At 43.4% G+C, this 25,007-nt stretch overlaps 1 protein-coding gene across 7 annotated transcripts in view; it reads left to right on the forward strand.

Moving 5' to 3' along the window:
• Window positions 1-6,306: 6,306 nt before the first annotated feature.
• The window catches only part of KANSL3 (KAT8 regulatory NSL complex subunit 3), a 36,962-nt gene continuing 18,261 nt past the window's right edge, over window positions 6,307-25,007 (forward strand). For 2 of the 7 annotated variants that reach the window (XM_036453914.2, XM_036453916.2), the window contains exons 1-6: window positions 6,307-6,410; window positions 7,242-7,505; window positions 10,893-11,063; window positions 20,392-20,482; window positions 20,575-20,760; window positions 24,762-24,893. In XM_036453914.2, coding sequence (XP_036309807.1) covers window positions 7,291-7,505; window positions 10,893-11,063; window positions 20,392-20,482; window positions 20,575-20,760; window positions 24,762-24,893 — 795 coding nt within the window. In that variant the 5' untranslated portion in view covers window positions 6,307-6,410; window positions 7,242-7,290. Of the gene's footprint in view, window positions 6,411-7,006; window positions 7,133-7,241; window positions 7,506-10,854; window positions 11,064-13,710; window positions 13,774-20,391; window positions 20,483-20,574; window positions 20,761-24,761; window positions 24,894-25,007 lie in introns of those variants that run through there. The other 5 variants (XM_036453915.2, XM_036453917.2, XM_045587260.1 and 2 more) reach the window with 5 other exon arrangements.

The following is a 25,007-nucleotide window of genomic DNA, read 5'->3' on the forward strand; positions in this document are numbered from 1 at the left end:
TTTAGACAAGAAAATGAGAAGGGAGGCAATCTGAACAATGGGATAGGAAAGTAAAAGACTATTTCAATCATGTTTTAGGAGAAGTCCTGCCTAATGTGTAAGCAAACATTTAGGCCTTTCTTTGGAAGGAAACTAAAGTTCAGCTATGAGTCTCTCTTTAACAAAGAAAATTAGCTCTTACGCCCTCTGGGTTTGTAAAGTTAAAGTCTCAATGCCATTGTAATTTTGACTGCTCTCAAGGCCTCTTGGCTGAGGACGGAATTTTGTCATTTGTTCTTGTCTTCCATGTCTACCTCACTGGACATGACTATAATAGAACCTAGGAGTTGAGAAGATTAAATGAAGTAAATAATTTATGTCACTTAGAGTTTATTTGGCATTCTCTAAATGTTAGCCCTTACTATCACAATTACAAATTAAATAATTATATACATATATATGTATAAAAGGCTAAGTGACTGACCATCCGGCTGGTACATATAACTCACATATGACAACACTGGCAATTTAAAAATAAACATTGATTCACACATGCACAATACATATACTAGCAAAGCTCTTACTGGTGCCAATCTAGACAGAGTAGGGATATTCCTACCTGAACCTGTTTTCAGACATCATCAGTTATATATTACTTTCTCTCGAGTTCAAAGAAATGTATGACATTAAAGTTGTAAATACTTCATTAAAAAGAAAATTAGTCAAGCAAATCTGAAAATGTTTTTATTCTTAATGTGGTATGCAAGGAGATTAGAATAAGTTTAATCAATCTATCAGTCATTGTTTTTATCAGCTTCATATCATGTTTTTATTTTTATATCATGTTTTTGTTGTTTTTATATCATGTCTTTGTTGTTGTTATATCATGTTTTTATTTTTTCTAATTAATTTTCTTTCAATGTGCATGAATCCATGCACCGGGCCACTAGTGTAGATTATAAAGAAGTAGGCTATATCCTCAACACCTAACACAGTACTTATATCACATACTGTGTTTCCCTGAAAATAAGACATCCTCCGAAAATAAGACCTAGCGCATGGAAAGATAAGACATCCCCTGAAAATAAGACCTTGCGCAACTTTGGGAGAAAAAATTAATATAAGACACTGTCTTATTTTCGGGGAAACAGGGTAGTAGAAGAAATATTTGTGGATAAATGAAGGCCAGTGTATCCTACAGGATATCAGAGGAAGGAGAGGTGTTATAGAGAAGAGATGGCCAACTCTAATCCATTGGATGTCTTGGATGGAGAAAACAATTGTGAAGTCACATCAGGTTCAGAGGGAGAGTGGACTGTTATTAATGAGTCACGTTTGCCATTGCAGGAAGGCACTATGGTTTTAACATCCGCTACAGAGAAGCTTTCTGTTTGTTGGAAATAGTCCAGAATTGTGAAGAGGCACTTTGCCTCCTTTCTCCGCACTGCCTAACTCCACTCCCACCCCCACCTTCCTCTAGACACTGGGGATTCCTGTGGCATCGCACAGGCAGGCAGTCTGTCTGCAGCACTGTGTCTCTTCCTTTGGCTACCCTATTTCCATCAGCATTACAAGTCATTAGTCTCACTCCTGCCCTGGTGGGGGACCAAAATCAACCAATCCACTAATCACCCAAAAATGACTGGACTTGGCCCCTGATGGTGCTTTCCATTCCAGGGACATCTGCGTTTGACTGTAGTCCAGGGGTGGTGAGTGTGTGAACATAGGGGTGGGTGATGAATCAAACACCGCAGGGGCCACTGAGGCCAGTGAGACTGCCTAGAGGGCGGGCATATGCAGACCCCATGCTGCCGCACCAGCTGAGCTCAGTGCTGCCACAGACTCCAGTTTTTTTCAAGAGAATCCAGAAACCTTGATTTTTACATGAAGTCTCCCAAATTTAAAATGTTTACAATTAAATAAAAATGTAAGATAGTAATGTGAAGGCCAAAGGAATTGGTGCTGGGTTGTACTTGGCACATTAGCTGTATCTGTTTGGGCCCTTACCAACCTTTCCAGCCCTTCTGCAGTGGCCTGGTCTTTCAGAGCCCAGCTCAGGTGGCTTCTCTTCATGACCACCCCAAGCCCCTCATCAAATCTTTCTTCTTCTGAAACATTCTAGGGTCCCTCACAGTAATTATCTGTGTTCTTGCCAAGTGCCATTATTATCCCATTTCAACACCACTCTGGATAAATGTTTCTTTTATTTTTCCTTATTCTTTTTTCCCCATTTTCTTTATTTCAAGAAAAACTATTTTATTTATTTTATTTTATTTTATTTAAATATATTTTTATTGATTTTTCACAGAGAGGAAGAGAGAGGGTTAGAGAGTCAGAAACATCGATGAGAGAGAATCATCGATCAGCTGCCTCTTGCACAGGGATGTGCCCGCAACCAAGGTACATGCCCTTGACTGGAATCGAACCCGGGACCTTTCAGTCCGCAGGCCAATGCTCTACCACTGAGCCAAACTGGTCTCGGCTCAAGAAAAACTATTTTAAATATAATAATGTTACATGCAATAAATGTTATTATTTCAAGAAAAAACGATCTTAAATATAATGTTACATGCAATAAGCATTAATACCTCAAGAAAAACAATTTTAAATATGTTATATGCAATAAACAATTATTCAAAAAATGATCGTACATATAATAATATTACATGCAATAAACATTAATATTTCAAGAATCAAAGGATTTTAAATATAATAATATTAGAGGCCTGGTGCACAACATTCATGCACTGGGGAGATGGTCCCTCAGCCCGGCCTACACCCTCTCTCAGTCTGGGATTCCTCAGGGGGATATCCGCCTGCCAGCCTAGGCCCATTCCCCATAGCTGACAGTAAGACATCCCCCAAGGGGTCCTTATTGCTGCCATGGAGGCCAGAGAGGCACCTGCCACCGCTGCTATGCTTGCCAGCATGAGTCCAGCTTCTGGCTGACCAGTGCTCACCCTGTGCAGTGCACTGACCACCAGGGGGAGCTCCTGCATCGAGTGTCTGCCCCCTATTGGTCAGTGTGTGTCATAGCCAACAGTAGTTCCACCATTTGGTAGATTTGCATATTTGGGTTTTATTATATAGGATTACCAAAACTGTACTAATATATACTATATCAAAAAAGTTGTAGAAAATATTGAAAATCTGAAAATAATAGGATTACTTCTATTATGTTTTAGAATATTTGCCCCCCTCTGGCTCTATTTTTGTTCATCAGTTTATGTTGTTCTTTATATTCCACAAATAAGTGAAATAATATGATATTTATCTTTCTCTGACTGGCTTATTTTGCTTAGCATGATGCTTTTAAAGTCTACACTGAGTGGTCAGATTATTGATCTCTGAATGCATAATAATATGGCCACTCAGTGTATATCCTATGTAATAAAAGGCTAATATGCAAATTGTCCCCCACCAAGAGCTGGACCAGCAGGCAGGCCAGCCAACCGCCTATGTCCCCTCCCCTTGTCAGGCTGGCTGGACCCCACCCATGCATGAATTCATGCACCGGGCCTCTAATACACACACACACACACACACACACACACATACACACACACACACTTAGTGGCCAGATTATTAGGCATTCAGAGATCATAATAATCTGGCCACTCAGTGTATTTTGTCAAATATGAATATTGCTACTCCAACTCTTTTTTTTTTTCCCCATTTGCATGAAAATTTTTTTCCCATCCCTCCACTTTCATCCTGTGTGTGTCTTTTGTTTTGAGGTGGATCTCTTGTAGACAGCATATAATTGGGTCATGTTTTTGTATTCATTCAGGTACCCTGCACCTTTTAATTAGAGCATTTAATATATTTACATTTAGAGTTATTATTGAGAGAAATTATTTTTAGCCTTTAATTCTGTTTGGCTAGGTTTCTCTCTGTTTCTTCTTCTCAGTAATCCCGTTAGCATTTCTTGTAATGCTGGTTTGGTGGTGATGAACTCTTTTTTTTTGTTTGTTTGTTTGGGAAGCACTTTATTTGGCCTTCTATTTTGAATGATAGCCTTGCTAGATATAGTAATCTTGGTCTCAGATCTTTGCTTTCCATGACCTTGAGTACTTCATGTCATTTCTTCTGGCCTGTAGAGTTTCTGATGAGAAATCAGGTGTCAGCATTATGGAAACTCCTTTGTAGGTAACAGTTTTCTTTTCTCTTGCTGCCTTTAAGATTCTCTCTTTGTCTTCAATTTTTGGCATTTTAAGATGTGCCTGGGCGTGGGTTTGTTTGGATTGTTCTTATTTGGGGTTCTCTGTACCTCCTGAACTTGTGTGACTTTCTCCTTTACCAGGTTAGGGAAGTTTTCTACCATTATTTCTTCAACACCTTCTCTATTCCTTTCTCTCTTTCTGTCTTTTCTGACACACCTGCTATTCTAATATTGTCATTTCACCCTGTCGCTCCCTTAAGCTGTCCTCCTGTTTTTTAATTGTTTTTTTCTTTTTCGTTCTCTAATTGAGTGATATTTTCAACTCTGTCTTCTAATTCACTGATCCGATTCTCAGCTTCCCTTAATCTGCTGCATATTCCTTCCAATGTGTTCTTTGTGTTATGTCATTCTTTATCTCAGACTGTTCTTTTTCATAGTTACTATATCTTTTTCATAGTGTTGAGCATTTTTTTAAAAATATATTTTATTGATTTTTTACAGAGAGGAAGAGAGAGAGATAGAGAGCTAGAAATGTCGATGAGAGAAACGTCGACAAGCTGCCTCTTGCACACCCCTACCGGGGATGTGCCCGCAACCAACGTACATGCCCTTGGCCGGAATCGAACCTGGGACCTTTCAGTCCACAGACCGACGCTCTACCGCTGAGCCAAACCGGTTTCGGCGTGTTGAGCATTTTTAACATCATTACTCTGAACTCTGTTTCAGACAAATTTCTTATCGCTGGTTCATTATCTCTTCTGGAGAATTCGCTAGTTCTTTCATTTGGAGATTGTTTCTTTGTTTCCTCATTTTGTTTGTCTGTTTGGGTTTGTGACTATGTATTAGATAGATCCACTACACCTCTCAATCTCTAGTGCAGGACAGCGTTAAAGGCTGTTTTTGATTAATTGGATCAGGCTAAGACTCAAAGCCTCCAGAGTCTGCCTCCGTCCACAGACTAATAGAATTCCTACTTGAATTTCCCTGAGGCAATTGTCTTCAGGTGTGAAGAGAGTTTTTTCAACAGGATGGGGCAGTTGCTTCTGCCTGGAGGCTAATTGTTACTTTTAATCTCTTAAATGGTCTCTGGGCAAGGTGTTTTTTAATAGAGTGTGTCAACTGTCTTCCCCCAGGCAAGGCAGGTGTATACGTATGTAGAAAAGATGTCCTCTGGCTATTGGAGGGAATGACTAAGCCCAAGAAACTTGGGGTGTCTGCCTTCTGAGCTCTATCCCCCCAAGCCCCCCATCCTGGGTTCTGCTCTCACAGCTCCAGTCCATTTCACCATTTTACCATCCCTCTGCCAGAGCACAAGGTGGGTGGCTCCACAGGGAGTTTTTGTGCATTGGCCCTTTAAGAGGTTGCCCAAATTTTCAGCTGCCACTCCCTGGCAGAGAGCACCCCACTACTTTTCACAGCTAGATGTTATGTGGGTACCCTCCTCAGCTTGGTGATCTCTCCCCAGGATTAGATCCCAGAATTCTCAGTGGCACTTCTCCCCCAGCTGAGAGATCTCTCTGGGACTTCAGTTGCCATCTGTGGGTGCCCTTAATGGACTAGTTTATAGCAACTTTTTGTTTTTCTTGTGGTTGTTTCTTCTTTTTAAAAACATATTCTTAAAATTGATTTCAGAGAGGAAGGGAGAGGGAGAGGGGGAGAGGGGGAGAGGGGGAGAGAGAGAGAGAGAGAGAGAGAGAGAGAGAGAGAGAGAGAGAGAGAGAGAGAGAGAGAGAGAAACCTCAATGATGAGAAAGAATCTTTAACCAGCTGCCTCCTGCACTGGGCTTCGAGCCCACAACCCAGGCATGTGCCTTGACTGTGAAGGGATCCGTGACCTCCTGGTTCATAGGTCAATGCTCAACCACTGAGCCATACCGGCAAGGTATGGTTGTTTCTTAAGAGTAGAATTCCTGACAAGCACATTTAGGGGGCCTGCTCTGGCAGAGGTGAGGGGTGAAGGGACATCGGGTGTGGTCAGCAGGATTGCTGCTGCAAGAGCCAGCGTCCTCCTTGGTCCTCGCAGGAGGTGGATCCAGGACGGAGTTGTTACCTGCCTCGGAGATCCGCCCATTGCAAGCTCTCCGCTTCCCGCCTTTGTGGCGCAGTGATCCACTCCGGGTTTTCCCGCTCCCCGACCCTCCCGCTCAGGCTATAATCCGGTTCCGCGTTTTGCTCGGAGCCGGAGAGCCGAGCTTGGGGGCGGTAACGCGCACGCGCCCTGAGAGCCGCCCGGGCCTAGCGCGCGGCCCGCGGATCGCGGGTGAGGGAGGTAGGGCCGCTGGGTGGCGGGCCTTGGGGATCGCGGCCCGGGGCGGCAGGCGGCGGCCCAGCGAGAGCCTCGGGGCTCCCCGGCATTCGGGGGCCCGGGGCTGGATCCCGGCCCGGGGCGGCCGGTCGTGCTGGGTCACTGGGCCGGGCGGGTGCGAGGCGGCGCCTTCTGGTCGCGAACTCTCTGTGACCTTGGCCTAGTCGCTCCAGCCCCTCAGACCCGCGCCTTCCCCGGTGAAGGGGGAACGATAGGCCCCGCCTGCGGCACGGGGGCTTCGGGGCTCCGTGGCGAGGCCCCGGGGACGGCCGCAGCCCCGGGCGGTCTGCGGGGACCGCCCACCGGGCAGGGACGAGGTCCTCCGGGGCGGCGTTTTGTTACGGGCTGCGCGAAGGAGCCCTCATTTGTTCTTTTAACAACGCCAGAGCATTAGGAAGTTGTTGCAAAACTTTCACTTAACACAACACAGACATCAGAGGGCCCCGGAGGCCGGGCTGCCCGCCATAGGGGCGCCTGGAGCTCAGGGGCGGGAGGCGTCGGCACCGGTGACCGCGCTGTTGGCTCCGGCCCTTCCGGCGCTTAAGAGCCCGAGGCGCCGGCCCCGCGAGTCCGTGCGCGGAGGGAGCGTGTCTGCGCCCGGTCCGGCCTCCGGCGCAGAGGCTGCGCGCAGCGCTGGTGGCGCCAGATTCGTGAGGGCGGAGTGGGCCCGGGGCCTCCCGGCGGAGGTGAGGGGCGCCGTGCAGAGGCGTCTCAGGCGGGAACGGTGGAAGGAGCATGGGCGGTGCGCAGGTGGGAGAGTTGGGGACGTGCGGACTGACGCCCTTTCCGCCGCAGGTGGCCAGCATGCGGACAGCTGCCCCCTGACTGGCCGCCCTGCGCTGCCATGGCCCACCGCGGCGTGGAGAGGGACTTCCAGTCGTCAGCGCGGCGCATGGGCACCTCCCTGCTCTTCCAGCTTTCAGTGCACGAACGGGAGCTGGACCTGGTGTTTCTGGATCATAGCTATGCCAAGCCATGGAGCGCCCACCCAGATGCCAGTAGCGCCCGGCCCACCCGCATGCTCTTCGTCACTCCCCGGCGGCAGCATGAAAGCACCATGTGAGTGGGGGCTCCTCTCCTCAGGGCTGTGGTTGCCCTCACGGGGCAGCGGTCAGGTGGATTAAAGAGGACTTTTCTGGGGATTGTGGGGGCTGGGATGTCTAATTCGAGCATCTCTGGTAAGCGTGCGAGGATATCGGGCCTGAACGGACATCAGCATTTAAGACATCTGACAGGAAAGCAGGATGTTCCAAAGAATGTAAACAGCCTATTCCACTTAGGTGATTGGACGTGTGGAAGAGGATTATTTAACTGAATAATTAAGAGAATAAGACTGACTGAAGGGTAGTTGATAGAGTATAACCCACATAGGATTAGACTCATTCCTTTAGTCCAGTGTGCTGGCTTGCCCAAACGCTGGCAACAATAAACTTTTCCTGGTTTCACCATAAAGTTTAGTAGGAGTATATTCCCCAAGACCTTGCTTTCTCCCTTAGCTGTTTCAGAACTGTCACCCATAGGTGACCTAAACCTTTCTTCCGTCTGGTTATATTTTCAGCCAGGCTAATTACAGGGTAAGGAATTTTCAAAAATATATTTTTATTTCAGAGAGGAAGGAAAGGGGAGAGAGAAAGGAATATCAGTGATGAGAGAGAGTTATTGATCAGCTGTCTCCTGCATATCTCCTGCTGGGGATGTGCCCTTGACCAGGACCTATCAGTCATGCTCTATCTACTGAGCCAGTCCAGCTAGGGCAGAAATTTTTTTCCATAAATTTAGTATGTAATAGGTGATATAGTTACATTTGGCTTAAATAAACCTATTTAGCAATTCTTTTGAGCTTTAAGGTGTTCTATTAATAATTATATTTTAACATTAGTTGATATATTTTGATGTCCAAATCACACCCTTAGTAATCTTATAAGCTGTTTTGGGGAGGAGCTTTTTTTTTTTTTTTTTTTTTAATATATTTTATTGATTTTGTACAGAGAGGAAGGGAGAGAGATAGAAACATCGATGAGAGAGAGTCATCGATCAGCTGCCTCTTGCACACCCCCTACTGGGGATGTGCCCGCAACCAAGGTACACGCCCTTGACCGGAATCGAACCCGGGACCTTTCAGTCCCCAAGCCGACGCTCTATCCATTGAGCCAAACCGGTTTCGGCTGTTTTGGGGAGGACCTTTTGTTTTTAATTTTATTTATTGACTTTGGGGGGAAAGGAGGGAGAAACATTGATTCTTCTTACTGCATTCATTGGTTGATTTTTGTGTGCCCCTGACCAAACCAGCAATCTTGGCATGTTAGGGCAGTGCTGTAACCAACAGGCTTTAGTGTGTTTGTTTTAATCTGATCTAATGTCTAATGTCTCATCTTTCCTATAGCACAGGTTTTAGATTTGTTGGGGAGTAGAGATCTTATATTTTGGTTCTTTAGATCCCCCATTGAGCCTTAATGAGCTAGAATTACTATAATATGTGTTTTAAACATACAGAATAGTGGTTTTTGTTTCATTTCCTGAGGATGGCAGCATTTTGTTGGTGTTTTTTGTTATACAGAACACAGGATCTCTGCCTTTAGGGAATTACTCAGCATAATCTTGATGCCTCTGACTTGGGGCATAGCTCATGAGTTCCTTTATGTAGAACTTGAAATTTTTTCCTGTTTCCTAGTTATATAATAAATTGCTAACATTGGAACTCCTGTGTTTGTATCTTGTATTTTTTAAAAGTGGGGTTCTGTGGATTTGGCTATTTCAGTCCTTAGAAAATTATTTCCTCTTATAAACCGTTTCCATATAGATAGCCCTCGAAAGCGGGAGTTTGGTATGTTCTGTGAACTCATTTTAGGTCATTGTGTCTGGAGTATAGTTGTAATGGGGGTGTAAGTGGGAGCTAGGGGAGAAGTTGTTTTTATATTTTTAAAAGGTCACTTTGAATTTTTGCTAGGAGGCCATTGCAATAGAGGGGGCCAGAGGTCAGGATAACTTGGATAGGGGCAGCAGTAGTACAGGAGAAAAATGGATGTCTTTGAGATTTATTTTGTGGGTAGAGTCAACAGGACCTGCTGTGCTGAATTGGAAAGGGACCAGAGTTAAGGCCTAAGGTGATATTAGGATGACTTTTAGATTTCTGCCTTAAGTGCTGGGTATGCCCCGAGTTGGGGAAAGCTCAGGGAGGATATGTTGGAATGATGAAATCAGAGTTCTTTATGAGGCACACAGGTCTAAGTGCCTGGTCCAGAGAAGTAATCCGCTCGTTCACCCACCACCCAATCTCGCTGCATGTGATTTCTCTTCATTTCAGAGTGGTGTAATTATCCCAGCCATTGGGAATGGATACAGTAAAATCATGGATGTCAGAAAGTTAAAGTGATGTTTGGTAGACAACCATAGACCAGTTTGATTGGCATAATATTTAGGGTGACGGTACAATGAAGGACCCTTATTTCATTAACATTTTTAAATAGGAAAGCTTCTTCAGTCTGGCCTGCGTGGCTGAGCGGTTTAGTACTGACCTATGAACCAGGAGGTCACGGTTCGATTCCTGATCAGGGCACATGCCTGGGTTGTGGGGCCTGCAGGAGGCAGCCAATCAATGATTCTCATCATTGATGTTTTCGTCTCTCCCTTCCTCTCTGAATCAATAAATAAAAAAAGAGGACATTTTAATAAAGTACAAGAAAACTGAAAAAAATATCTTAAAAATATATATGTATATATATATGTGCATATAAATATTAAAAAGAAAATATCAAAGATTCTTTAGATGTCCATTTCTATTTGTTTCTGGTCTAGGCCCTTTTCTCAGTGAGTTAAATCACTGAGGTGTCTACATTCCAGGTGATCTTAGACAATCATGGGCTTTTACAGCAAATAGTTACTATCAGTTGACTTGCTGGTGAAGGGGAAAGTTTGTATGAATAGTTACAACTCAGATCAGTACTGTCCAACTGAACTTTCTGCAGTGGTAGAAATGCTCAGTACCTGTGCATCTGATACGGCAGACACCCGCCACATATATCTGTTGCACACTTGAAATGTGGTTAGTCTGACTGAGAAACTGAATTTTTAATGCTGTGTAATTTTTCTTTAAGTAGTTTCATGTGGCATATAGTTGTTGTATTGGGAAGCACATATAGGCATTCAGCTATTTGCTTATGGAATATATTTGTCTTTTTTAAAAAGTAACTATTTGTTATTTTTTGCATACAGTCGTTTAAAAATGACCTAATGTCCCCTAGCACATCAGAGTGTGTCAGAGGGCAGAGACTTGACAAGTGTGGGAAAGATGACTTTGAACCATACTTTTCTTGTGGATATAATGTGCTTGTGCATGTTTTAAAGCTGATGATAGTGAAGAGACGTTTTTGGCAACCAGAGGATTGTTAAACATCTGTGCTGTATACAGTGCGTGTGGCCTGGTCCAATCTTCTCGCCCGTTTACAGCGAGTCAGACGTCCCAGTAGATGTGGAGACAGTCACTTCAACCCCCGTGCCACTCTACGACAATCAGAAGGCACGCAGCGTGATGAACGAGTGTGAAAGGCATGTCATCTTCGCCCGGACTGATGCAGACGCCCCTCCCCCACCAGAGGACTGGGAGGAGCATGTCAACAGGTAGGCTGCTCTGTAGGAAGACTGGTCACTCCAGGGTTGATGCTCACGGCCCTGAAAATGTTTTATACCATCATCTGCATTGAAACACCTTTATTAGGCACTTACCGGTAATTCATTTGCAGCCGCACACATGTCCTTCTAATCCTGCTTCGTAAGTCTCAGCTCACTGTGTGCAGTGAGCTCCTTGAGAGGAGGGTTTGCATCCCAGCCGTCTTTGCATCCCTGACACCTAGGACACTGCCTGGCACATAGTAGGCATATGATAAATGCTTATCAAATAAATAAAGGAATTAGATTTGATAGTTATAACTAACTCTGTAGCTTATGTAGTATAAGATCTGATATGAGAGTTTCCTTGACTCCAAAAAAGCAACTCCCCAAAACATTAAATGTATATTTGTAAGGTACTGTTTTATAAGGTCTGTAGCTAGGTCATGAAAATGTTTTGGAGTCACATGAAAAGCTAACAGATGTTTGATTTGAGTGGCTGTTAAATACATATTTGCAGTTTGTGTTTTTGAGGGAAAATTTCAGCCCCGTTTCATGAATTGCCTGTCTTACTACCATGGTTCCTGCTGACTCAGGGACTCCACACTCCTCCAGGTCATCTGTCATTGTTCTTTTGGCAAATAATTTATCTTTTGTTTATTGCATAACAACCTTATGAAGATAAAATTTACCTTATAACTTACCTACTTAATGTGTACTTTTTAGTATATTCATCACCACAATCCATTCGATGCACATTTTCAGCCCCAAAAAGAGACTTCATATCCGTTAAAATCACTTCCCATTTCCTCCCAACCCCTCCGACCTCTGGCAACCACTGATTTCCTTACTGTCTAAGTTTGCCTGTTCTGAACGTTTTATATAAACCTAAACGTACGATATGTGGCTTTTACGTCTGGCTTCTTTCAGGTTTTTGAGGTTCATGTGTATTGTAGCATGAGTCAGTACTTCATTCCTTTTTATAGCCAAATGATATTTCATTGTACCACATTTTGTTTATCCATTCATCTGTTGGTGGATATTTGGGTTGCTAACACTTTCTGGCTGTTAGGAATATGCTGCTTTGAATATTCATGTACTTGTTTTTGTGTGGCCCTATGTTTTCAGGTCTCTTAAATTTTTACCTAGAAATGGAATGGCTGGGTCATATGATAACTTCATATTTAAGTTTTGGGGGCTTTCTAAGCCGATTTTCAAAGGGACTATACCATTTTACCTTTCACCAGCAGAGTAAGAGAGTTCTAATTTCTCTACATCTTTGCCAACATTTATTATCTGTTTTTTTTATTGTGACTATTCTAGAAGTTGTGAAGTGACAGCCAGTTGTGGTTTTAATTTGCATTTTCCTGGTGGCTCTCTGTGTATCTGCCACATGTAAGGGAATATTAAAATGCTACACAGGAGTTGGTAGCTGGTACCCTTGCCATAATGTTGGAGAGATCTTATTTTATAATCATGGAAGAGAAAAAGGACGCTCTGTAGGAAAAAGGATGGGAATTTTGAGGCAATTGTAATGATGTATGAGTCTGGTCTGAAGTCGGGAATGAGGATGAGCAGGTGTGCCCTGTGACCAGTTGGGAGCTGTTGGAGGAGGAGCAGCTCTGCACGTTGAAGAGCTTGTGAGCAAGTTGTTTAGGATCGTGAATTGGAATGAGCGCTGTGCCCTAAGAAGGGGGACAAGCTCTCCAAAGCTTCAGATACAGAGGAAAACTGCTGTGAGTGAAGATCAACTGCTGGAATATTCTCAGAGTCAGTGAATTCAGCAAAATGGTTATCATTGTTGTTACAGTTAAGAATAAAAAACAGTGACAGTGATAGTAACAAAAAACAAAACAAAACACCTGTCATTTGTCAAGTGCTTTCTGGTGCCAGGCATTGTGCCAAGCGCTTCATGTCCATGATCTCTTACTCCTCACAGCAACTCTTCAAGGTATAGTCCTTCTTTGTCTATTTTATAGGATGGAGAAACTGAGCTCAGGATGGTTAAAAAATCTAAGTTAGGAAGTGAATTTGTTCAGAGCAGACAGTCCACCTTGAGAGCCCAGTGTTCCCAGCTATTCTACCCGCTTCCTGAGGGCAGTCAGTAGCTGACCAAGGCGACCCCTCATGGTTAGGTATCCCTCTGTGGTGTCCTCTGCGTGCAGTTCCAGAAACTGCGTGGGAGAACTGCATGGAGTTTTTTATCAGTTCACCATGGACATGATCGAGAGATTTGGGGGGACTTTTTATACTTACCAAAATCATCAGACACTTAGTAACACATATGAATACCAGTTTCTTAATTTACGAGGACAGCTATATCTATAAGGCAGATGAGTCACGGGAGTGGCCTGGCCAGAGCATCAATTCTCAGTGGGAGAGTCCGGAAGCCCTTCTGTTCCAGAGTGGATGGCAAGTACAGAGTCTGCCCTGGAGGCTTCCTCTTTCAACAAGGTACCTGGGTGCACCCATCTGTCCTCAAAGCAAAAAGGGCTCCCGATGAGGCCAGGCACACCTCACCTGCCCTGTGAAGAACACTGACAGACACTTATCTTTGGCTTGTCTTTCTCCATGGGGACCTCCATCCTTGTTATGACATTGCCATAGATTGATATGGTTACTTAGCGCTCAGTTTATCTCAGACTATTTGTTTTTTTAGTGTCTGATGAAATTTTGGAGGCGTCCTTCTCATTAGCAACAGGCTTACAAACCATCTCTTCAGGTAGGTCACTTTTGCTCACAGCTGTTTTATTATTTGATGATACTTGCTTCACTTTCAGAGGCCACCGAACTCTGACCTTGTTCCCGAACTCTGGGTCCGTAACCTGTTTGGAGCTTGCAGTTAGGTCCCTCTATTCGATTATAATCAACTTGTTGCCACTCTTTCCCTTCACTTGATGGTTAAGTTGCTGATTTTTCCTTCTTGTATAAAATAATGTAAAATTACAGTTTCCCATATCAAAAACTCATGGTCTGTAGGACCAGAAATTTGTTTTTCCTCAGAGATCTTTCAATGGAGTCAGAAACTTAATTTTCTTTGTTAGTGCCCTGGGTTCCCCTCTTGAATTATTTCAGTAGTAACTGCCTTCAGAGAACATTCTGTGTATGGAAATTGAAGCTTCCCAACTGACTCTGACTTTCTGTAGCAATGCCTGATATTTTGTGAAACAGTTTAAAAGTCTTCTCTGACTGATTGAATTGTCTGGATGAGGGTGAGTAAGCCAGTGCCCTTGAATTAAGAATAGTTTTCATATTTTTAAGTGGTTAAAAAAGATCAAAAGAAGACACGTGAGCCTAAGCTGGTTTGCCTCAGGATAGAGTGCCAGCTTGCAGACTGAACGATCCTGGGTTTCATTGCTGTCAAGGGCACATGCCCGGGTTGCAGGCTCAATCCCCAGTAGGGGATATGCAGGAGCAGCCAATCAATTATTCTCTCTCATCATTGATGTTTCTGCCTCTCTCGTTCTCTTCCTTTCTGAAATCGATAAAATATATATATATATATATATATATTTTAAAAAGACACATGCAATTCAAATGTCAGTTTTATTGGCCCCAGTCATGCCCACTGTTAGGTATTGTTTGTGGCTGCTTTTGTATTACGACTACAGAATTGAACAGTTGTGACAGACCATATGGCTCACCGAAGCAAATATGTATTATCCAGGCCATTAGGAGAAGTTTGCTGACCTCCTGTGTCTGCATGCCAAAGTTGTGTGGCTCGAAGAACTTTGAAAACGATTTACATTTTGTTGGGGTAGTAATGTCCTGAAGAAGTTGGACCAGCTTTTCCCCCCAAACCATGTTTCTTAAATCTTGAGTTTAATTAGATGCACAGCTTTTAAAAGACATTCAATAAAATACTTGATACGTGATATGTCTCAGCATTGCTCAAATGGATTTTAGGACATTTCTAATATTTCAATAAAAGAGTCTAGTGTCCTAAAGCAGGTTGTCTTATCTTAGAAATCAAAACTTCTCTGAATTCAGCCAAAAGAAAACCATTCTTCTTTTTTAAATTTGCTCTAATCAGTGTTTGAAATTTTGAGTCCAAGATCTTTGTGTTGTTTATTTTCCCTCTCTCCTTCCCCTTCATTCTTTTCTTCCTTTGTCCTGGTGTTTAAGAAAAAAATTTTATCATCTGAAAAAGTAAGTGTGACATTCTGTCTCTCTGGATTTTCTTTGTCTCTCGGTTTGACTTCTGGTTTAAAATAAAAAGTCCTGCAGATATTTTAATATTGAATTTGTCTCTCTTGAAAAATAAGTATCAGAGAAAGAATTACCTTTGAAAATTTTAAGACCAATGTGATTTTTTGGCTGCTTTGGATAAGATGATCCAGAGGTCACGTCATTCAGAATCAGAGCATGGGGCCATGAGATTGTCTGATCTCATCTAAGAAATGGAGAGTAAGCGTTTCTGCACTTGTGAAAATGGAATAGGTTTAGTGGAGGGACTGGTTGACTCACTGTAGTTTCCATCAGCTATTTGACTGTTTAGACTTGTATTTAAAATTCTGTCTACTGTTTTTAAATTTTTCCTTAATTATATCTTTTGCCTGCTCTTTATCTTAATCTTAGGTTAGATCTTTTTTTTCCTGCCCACTAAATTTTCCAGCCTTCCACAAAGCTGACAAAATATGGAGAACATATTTCAATCCTAGAAGTCACTTTTTGTATATCCAGCAATAATCTTAAGAACTTTTTCAGGGATTTTAGAACTCCCAACATTGTGGTTTTTTAGCTTAATTGTAGCTGTCATTGATGTAACTTCAATGTAGGAGTAACTTCTAAATGGCTTTCTCATCCCTTCCCATTTTGTTCACATCATTTTCCTTGATGTCATCATTTTGGGTTTCAGAATAAATATAGAGTAAAACAAACAAATAGAGAAAGCATCCTGTTATGTAATAACAGGATAATTTTGGAAATGTTACTGGTGCCTCATAAATTATGCTTCATTCACTGTCCTTGCAACATGATCAGTAGATTTGGAGAGAGCTTAGAGATTGTCGAACATGAAGACATTGTGTTGTTGTCTAGCCTATAAATGAACGGTATTGCTGGGATAAGGCTGCAGTTTAATAATGTTCCCATGATGTCGCCGGTTCTTTACACGTATTTTCACAGAACTAGAGATTTGAAAATTTTATAGCCTTTGGTCTTTCATTTCCACCTCAAGAAATTTATTCTTCAGAGATAGTCACACAGCCATATAAAGTTGGAGATAGATGTGTGTGTTGGGGGAATGAGGGGTGGGCACTGCAGCTGTCCATAAGAGCAGCTAAAAGGACACAACCTAAGTGCCCACCAGTCAGTAAAAACGAAGAGGTGTGTTAATATGGAAATAGATCCACGTATCTACAGAGAGTTTTTCAATCTGCTTGTGAACATCTGTCTCCTCCCCCCGCCCACCAGATCCCCAAGCCCACTCGAGACTCACTGTACATGAGAGAGATGCTGCTAATAATGTGAACCAGCTGTTCCCATAAGCCTTCCTGGACTCAGAGCGTACTGAGTCCCAACCCTTAAACTGAAGCTTCCGCTCCCCGCCTCCCATATCTCTGAAACTACAACCAAACCTGACTCGATCCTGATAGTGTAGCAGAAATAAACCAAGAGAACTAGTGGAAAATAAGAAAAAGGACACTTCTCAGGAACCCAAGACTGCTTCTGGTCCCCACAAGAGTGCTACAAAGTGGGGAGGTTTGGAGGTTGAGAAGGGATTTATTGGAGCAAGGAACGCTTCTGAAGAATTCTGTGATCATGGACTTGAGCTGCTTTCCTTCAGCTTTTGCTTCCATCTGTAATCATAGCTCATCTGAGTTGTTATTGCAAAAGGAACCTTAGAGATCCATATTTATTTTACAGTCAGGGAGACTGAGGCACACATCTCGCTCTTCATTGCAGAGCTGGTGAGAGTTGCAGCTCTGAGTCAGTGTCTCCTGGACTGTGTAACTGGTCAGTTGTAAAACATAGGTGAGGTTTTATTTTGCAGAAGGAAAAGAAGCTGAACCATATTTTCCTCCTTTGTAGAGGGTGTTTATTCTTTCCAAAGACAGTAAGATAGTTGTACAAAGTGAATTACAAAGGGTAATTTGCCCTCTCCCGTCATGGTGACTTGGCCATTTATTGGTATTCTTAAAGAGGTGATCTATAGAAAATAAGGTACCTTCATGGTGGGTTGTGATAGGAAGGATGCCGGTCTGCTGTAAAGTAAGAGGTGTTCGGAATTGTTTGGCCACCCTGGTATGGTGAAAGGCTCAAGTTAGTGTCACCTAACTCATGTTTCAGTGTCTTTTGCTGCTCACTTGCCAAGGGCTTAGTGTGGTGAGGAGTATAAAGGTTTGAGTTTGTGCTCAGCTGTTATCAGGGTGTGGAATGTCCATACACACAATTTATCCATGTATTTAGCAGATGTCAAGTCCCTGCTATGGGTCAGATCCTGTTTAATGTGCTGGGGATCTAGCAACAAACGTCCCTGCCATGTTGGCCTCTATATTCAGCAGAGGGAGATGGACTAAAGAAATAAACAAAACGGATAGAATGTGAGATGGAAGGAGTATAGGGAAGTGGTATGGGCTGTTTTATAAGTAGGGATTAGTCAGGAAAGCAACAGTGGAGGTTGACATCTGAGTAATGACCTGAAGGAGGTAGAAGGAGAGCCATTGTTCCAGGGAGGGAATGGTTAGCTGGGTCCCAGCCGTGATGTGGGAGCATGCAGAATTGGGTTTGGGGGGCAGTGTGGTGAAGCCACAGAAGTCAGGGGCAGTCTTGTATGATGATGTGGCTTATTCCTGCTACTTCATCAGAATCCAGTCGGGTTTTGTTGTAGTTTGATATTCAGAAATTTGGGACTTGGGAGGCAGGGAGTATGGTCCAGACAGCCTATGGCAATGTCTTTGGCTTTTAACAGGTTGATATGTGGCCACTGAAGGGCTTTGAGCAGAGTGACATGATCTGATTTTTGTTTTGTTTTCTTAATATATTTTATTTATTTATTTATCTATCTATCTATTTATTTATTTATTTATTTATTTATTTATTTTACCAAGAGGAAGGGAGAAGGTAGAGAGTTAGAAACATCAATGAGAGAGAAACATCAGTCAGCTGCCTCCTGCACACCCTGCTACTGGGGATGTGCCCACAACTAAAGTACATGCCCTTAACTGGAATCGAACCTTGGACCCTTCAGTTCGCAGGCTGACACTCCATTCACTGAACCAAATCAGTCAGGGCTGACTTAGATTTTTTTTAATTGATTTATTTCCAAAATTAATATCCCAAATTGACTTTCCAAAAATTGTACTAACTTATATTTCCATCAGCAAAGTAAGGAGACACCTATTTTCTTACACTCCCACAACACAGAGTAGTATTGTTAATTTTTGCCCATTTGATAACTGAAAAATAATATTTTATTATTTTAACTAGAGGCCTGGTGCACGAAATTGGTGCACGGCATTGGGGGATGGGTGTCCCTCAGCCTAGCCTGCACCCTCTCCAATCTGGGACTCCTTAATGGATGTCCGACTGCCCGTTTAGGCCCGATTCCACTGGGATTCACAATCTGGGGCTGCTGGCTCCCGACCACTCCCCTGCCTGCCTGGTCACCCCTAACTGCTCTCCCTAGCAGGCCTGGTCCCCCCAGACTACCCTCTCGTGCAAGCCTGGTAACTCCCCCACCCCCCAAATGCATTGTTATATTTATCTTTCTCTCCCCCCCCCCTTTTTTTTTTTAATATATTTTATTGATTTGTACAGAGAGGAAGGGAGAGAGATAGCGAGTTAGAAATATCGACGAGAGAGAGTCATCGATCAGCTGCCTCTTGCACACCTCCCACTGGAGATGTGCCCGCAACCAAGGTACATGCCCTTGACCGGAATTGAACCCGGGACCCTTCAGCCCCAAGCCGACGCTCTATCCATTGAGCCAAACCGGTTTCGGCTATCTTTCTCCCTTTTATAGCTTCTAGGTTTTAGGTCATACTTAAGGCCTTACGTATTTTAAGATAGATGATTAATAGATAGATAGATATCACTATTCTAGTACTTTGGTAACTTTATTTTTTTATTTTTAACTTTTTATTCCACTTGAAATTTATTTTGTACGAGTCCAGGGTGCCTTTTAAAAAAATGTATTTTTATTGATTTCAGAGAGAAAGGGAGAGAGAAATAGAAACATCAATGATGAGTGAGAATCCTCAATTAGCTGCCTCCGGCGCCCCTTACTGGGGATCACGTCTACCACCTGGCATGTGCCCGGTCAGGAATCAGACCGTGACCTCCTGGTTCGAGGTGGCCTCGCAGTTATGAACCACGCCTACTGGGCAGCATTTCTTTTTCCAGGTGGTTTCTGCGTGTTTCAGCCCTGCTTCCTTTATCCCCACTGGTTTGAACTGCTGCCTTGGTTTTACTCAGGTTCTCTTTTGAATCTGGGACCCACTTTTAAAATTTTTTTTAAGGTAATCTTACCACCAGTTTAATTTATGGCTGGGAATTTGGTAAACAAATATTGGGTATCTTCTATTACCTTTCTCTCAATGTCTTTAGGAAGATTACTGACAAGAGTTGGGGTCTTAGAGTGATAAAGATAGACATGAGTGGGATGGAGGGGGCCTTTAATAAGCTCCGTTTCACTGTACGGGTATAACAGGTGGGCACAGGGCAGCAGGATGGGTTTCTAACTGCAGGTATTCTAAGTGTGCCAGCTGAGTTGGAGGGGCACATCCCGCCATCCACAGCAGGGTAGAAGTGTGCCTGTGTCTGTGCTTAACTCACATGGAACAGGCATTCAGAAGTAAATTTGTTATCTGAGTGATTACAGAAATAAAAAAAATTCATGGTGAAAAAGAGAGAAGTGGGAGAATAGACACTTCACTTGTTATATTTCTGTTTCTGAAGCTAATTTAAATAGGCCTGTTAGTATAGTTGGAAGTTCTAGTACACTGAAATGCTGTTCATCTCGTCTATCTCTTTGTGTGAAAGATTAGCCTTGTGAAATTCAAATATGTTTGTGCAGGGGAGCCATGCTTTTATTTACTCATGGATTATTTTAGTCATTAGGTAAATAATTAGCTTGGCTAGCACTAGAAAGACTTCCTTGTGACTGACTTTGACTTGTAGTGTATTTATCAATACAAGTGCACGCTGAGGCGGCTTGTTGGCAGGACTGGGGCCAGAATCTCGGTCTGTGCTTTAGCTCCACAGTCTTAGACTAAGCCATTCCAAGGTGAGCTGTTCCACAGCGAGAACAAAAGACATGGCATGATCCTTGTGCAGTGTGCATGTGTGAGGAGTGCTCCCGGGGTTTGACTTTAATTCCTCTGAGTTTTCCCTACAGAACAGGCTGGACAATGGCCCAGAACAAGCTATTCAACAAGATCCTCAAAGCGCTGCAGTCTGACCGGCTTGCCCGCTTGGCCAACGAAGGGGTGAGATTCCAGAAACTGCCCACGGTGTGTGCCCCCACCCCATGGCTGACAAGGTGGACCTCGTGTTTTATCGCTCCATGTCCATCTTTCAGGCTTGCAATGAGCCAGTGCTACGTCGAGTTGCGGTGGACAAGTGCGCAAGGAGAGTGCGGCAGGCTCTGGCGAGTGTAAGCTGGGACACCAAGCTGATCCAGTGGCTGCACACCACCCTGGTGGAGACTCTGAGTCTGCCCATGCTGGCGGCCTACCTGGATGCCTTGCAGACACTGAAAGGGAAGGTAAGGCTGTGATTGGAGTCTGTCTTGTGCTGGGGTAGCCAGCCTCTGCTGTGGGTTCAGGAAGTGGGGCTTAGCAAGGTCATTGCTTGGTCAGCCAGGAGGGCATGACTGAATGACAGGTTTGCTATTAAGATAGGAGACATGGTATCACTTCACATTTTTGTCTGGTGCAAACGTCTTCAGCCCTGCTGGCTCCAGGACGAGGTGTGGGCTTGAAAACCAGAACACACTTGTAGCCTCTCCAGCCTTGCAGCTTGTGGTCTGAGTCACCTCTGAGATGAGGTGAGAGGAGAATTGAGTTATCATGCAGAAGATGAAGGGTTTACCTGGCAGGGGTGTTGAGAAGGGGCCAGAAGCAGACCTGTGAACTTCAGAGTGCAGGATGGGGGAGGGGGAGGTGTCAGAGCAGGGAGGGAGATTCATGCCTCAGTCTCTCCTAATCGTGGGGTGAGCCTTCAGTAGAAACACTTCGATTTTAATAATGCTCTATAAAACATCTATATTTTTGTGCTTTCTCACTGAGACAGTAAAACATCTATATTTTTCTGCTTTCTCACTGAGACAGTACTGCACAAAGTTAAACTGGTTTGTTTTCATGATTCCAGTTTGTTGTGATTTCAGTCACTGCCTGGGCTGTGTTCGGTGTGGTAGATTATGGGTTTTGGGGCAGATAGCCTGGCTCCATGGTCGGCAAACTGCGGCTCGAGAGCCACATGCAGCTCTTTGGTTTCTTGAGTGTGGCTCTTCCACAAAATACCATGGCTTGGACCAGTCTATTTTGAAGAAGTGGCATTAGAAGAAGTTTAAAAAATTTGGCTCTCAAAAGAAATTTCAATCGTTGTACTGTTGATATTTGGCTCTGTTGACTAATGAGTTTGCCGACCACTGACCTGGCTCATTTCATCTCAGGCACTAGTCAGCAGTGTAATCTTGGATATGTCTCAGTTTCCTTATTTCTTTCTTTTTTTTTTTTTTTTAATAAATTTTTATTGTTCATATTATTACAAATGTTCCTTTCCCCCCCCCTTCTCACCCCACCCTCTGCCCTTTCCCCACCCCCCATTGTCCTCATCCATAGGTGCACAGTTTATGTTCAGTCTCTTCCCACATCCCCCTCTCCCCTTTTCCCCAAGAATAAACAGTTCACTCCCCTTCCATACCTCTGATTCTATTATATTCAACAGTTATATTGTTCCTCAGATTTTTTTTTTTTTTTTTTTAGTTTCCTTGGTTTTTAGATTCACTTGTTGATAGTTACGTATTTGTTGTTCATAATTTTTATCTTTATTTACTTTCTCTTCTGAAAGAACCCCCTTCAGCAATTCATATAATTCTGGTTTGGTGGTGATGAACTCCTTTAGCTTTTTTTTTTATTAGTGAAGCTCTTTATCTGACCTTCGAATCTGAGTGATAGCTTTGCTGGATAGATTAGATTATCTTTGGCTGTAGGTTCTTGCTATTCATCACCTTGAATATTTCTTGCCATTACTGTCTGGCCTGCATGGTTTCTGTTGAGAAATCAGCTGACAATCGTATAGGTGCTCCTTTATAGGTAACTACCTTCTTTGCTCTTGCTTCTTTTAATATTCTCTCTTTGTCTTTTGCTCTTGGAATCTTAATTATGATTTGTCTTGGTGTGGTCCTCTTTGGATTCCTTTTGTTTGGAGTTCTGTGCGCTTCCTGGACTTGTAAGTCTAATTCTTTCACCAGGTGGGGAAAGTTTTCTGTCACTATTTCTTTCAGTATGTTTTCGATATCTTGCTCTCTCTCATCTTCTGGGACCCCCATAATTCTGATGTTGGTTCGCTTGAAGTTGTCCCAGAGGTTTCTTACATTATCTTCAACTTTCTGGATTCTCTGGCCTTCTTGCGTCTGCGGAGTAGTGTCTTCTGGCTCTTTATGTTCCAAATCTTTGACTTGATTCTTGCGATCTTCCATTCTGTTTTTAGGACTCCATAAAGTATTTTTTATTTCAGACAATGTATTCTTTATTTCTTGTTGATCCCTTATTATTTCTAGTTGATCCCTTTTCATATCCTCATAGGTCTTGTTTATTTTATCAGCCTTTTCTAGGAGATTCTTGAACAACCTTATAAGTGTGGTTTTGAACTCTATATCCAGTCGCTTTTTGTCCTCCATTTCTTTCGTTTGTGATCTATTTGGTTTAGGCATTTTCGCAGGCATCTTTCCTGATGGGGCGGGGTTTCAGGGTGGAGCCTACAGCCTTGGCTTCCGTCAGCCCCGCCCTATGCGACTCCTGAGACTCAGGGTCCTTCAGTACTTGTTGCGAGCGCCTCTGAGAGAAATGTGCCCTCGATTTTCGCCTGCTGCCAAACTGTCTATGCTTTCTCCCAATGAGTCCGGTATTGGGGTTCAGTTCAGTTGGTAGTGGGATTGGAGGTGGCGTTCAGAGCAGTCTGGAGCCCCTGTCTCCTTCCCGTCAGGGCAATCCCGCGGCACAGCCGGCCGGCCGGCCCTTCTCTGCGCGCAGTGTGCGCGCCTCCGGGACCTCCTTTCGCCGCTTCCCCGGAGTCCCGCCTTACAGCCCGGCTCCCTATGGATGAGCCTGGGTCCCCGGGGTCTGGCCTAGAATTGGGGTTCAGAGCAGTTGGAGCTGGGCCCAGCACAGTCGGAGCTTTTCTCTCCTTCCACTTGGGACCGCCAGCCAGGCACTGGGCCTCCCTCCTCTCCGGCTCTGTCCTCTCCGCGCGCCACGTGTCTCCATACCTTGGGCTTTTACAGCTCCTCCGCGCTTCCTTCTGGTTTTCTCCTTGCTTCTTGTTGTAGAATTTCCAGTCAGTCGACTTTCATGTAGTTCTGGGTAATGTCCATTTTATATTTTAGTTGTATTTTGTTGAAATTGTTGTGTGCGGCTGCGGCTAGTTGCCTACCCGAGCAGCCATCTTGGATTCTCTCTTTCTCAGTTTCCTTATTTCTAATGCATGGCTAGTAATAATACCTTTCTAGGTTTTTTGTGAAAATTAAACTAGTTGATCTAGAAAAATGCTTGGCACAAAATTTGGCCAAGTAAGCCCACAGCAACTGTTAACGGTTGTATAAGTTTATAGGCTCTTGAAATTTTTAGAACATTTTGCTCTGATACAAAATGGCCCCAGACAACGTGGATTAATTCAGTTCTTGACTTTTTTTTGCCTTAAGTTTTTCTTCTCCTTTGTGGGAAGCTGCCCATTTTGTTGGTATAATTTGCCTGCCAACAGCTTCCCCAGCTCTACCCTCAAGTTTTCAAACTCATCGTTTCCTGCCCGTTTTTCAGGAGAAGGAAGCTGAGTTTGTTTGAAAACAAACATAGACTGAGTGAGTACAGAAATAAAATCAGGACTAGATACAATAATGATATTCATGGTAGGAAATTTGATATTAGTTTATTTATACAACAAATAATTTATTTTGTGCCTATAATGTGTCAGGCATTGGGGTGGGCAAAACAGAAACATCCCCTATTTTTCTGAACAGAGATAGTTTAAAAACATTTTCTGTTTTCTCTTTAACATTTTAGCAAAATGATTTCCTTATGCTACTACAAATTTTTAAAAACATTTAATATTAACTCATGATATCGAATTATGCAGATAATTTGCTTACCCCCTCTCTTATGTATGCATTCATATTGTTTCTGCTTTTTTGGATATTGAGAGTGAATTTGTCTTTTGTGTAGTAATTGCATGAAAGTACACACACACATATGTGTATCTCATAGATTTTGTTAGGAACGGTTCTCAGAAGCAGACTCTTTTGGGGAAGAGGTAGGAATAAATTTAAGTTTCCTGATGCATATCACCAGGTGTCTTTCCAAAGGATTGACCCACTTACCTTGAATGGTGGGAGGCCATCCATGTAATTGTATCTTTGCTTCTGAGGTCAGTTCAAGGGGCACAGTTCAGGTCTGTCTGGCACATAGTGGGGCTTTGTGCTCTGCCTGATGCTGCTGGTGGGCGGGTCTCCTGCTTCCCAGTGAAGCACCTTGTTCTTCTTGCTTCTAGATCCCTTCCTTGATTGACCGGATGCTTGTGTCATCCAACACGAAGACGGGGGCTGCAGGAGCCGAGGCCCTGTCCCTCCTGCTGAAGAGGCCCTGGGACCCCGCTGTGGGCGTGCTTTCTCATAACAAACCAGTAAGTCAGCAGCTCAGGACTTACCTGTGGCCAAGGAATTTTTAGAATCTGGTCTCAGAACTTTGGCAAGGGGATAGTAAGTGGGATGTTTAACTTTTTCATTGATAACTAGTT

This window comes from Pipistrellus kuhlii, unplaced genomic scaffold, assembly GCF_014108245.1.
Source record: "Pipistrellus kuhlii isolate mPipKuh1 unplaced genomic scaffold, mPipKuh1.p scaffold_m20_p_27, whole genome shotgun sequence".
Lineage (NCBI taxonomy): Eukaryota > Metazoa > Chordata > Mammalia > Chiroptera > Vespertilionidae > Pipistrellus > Pipistrellus kuhlii.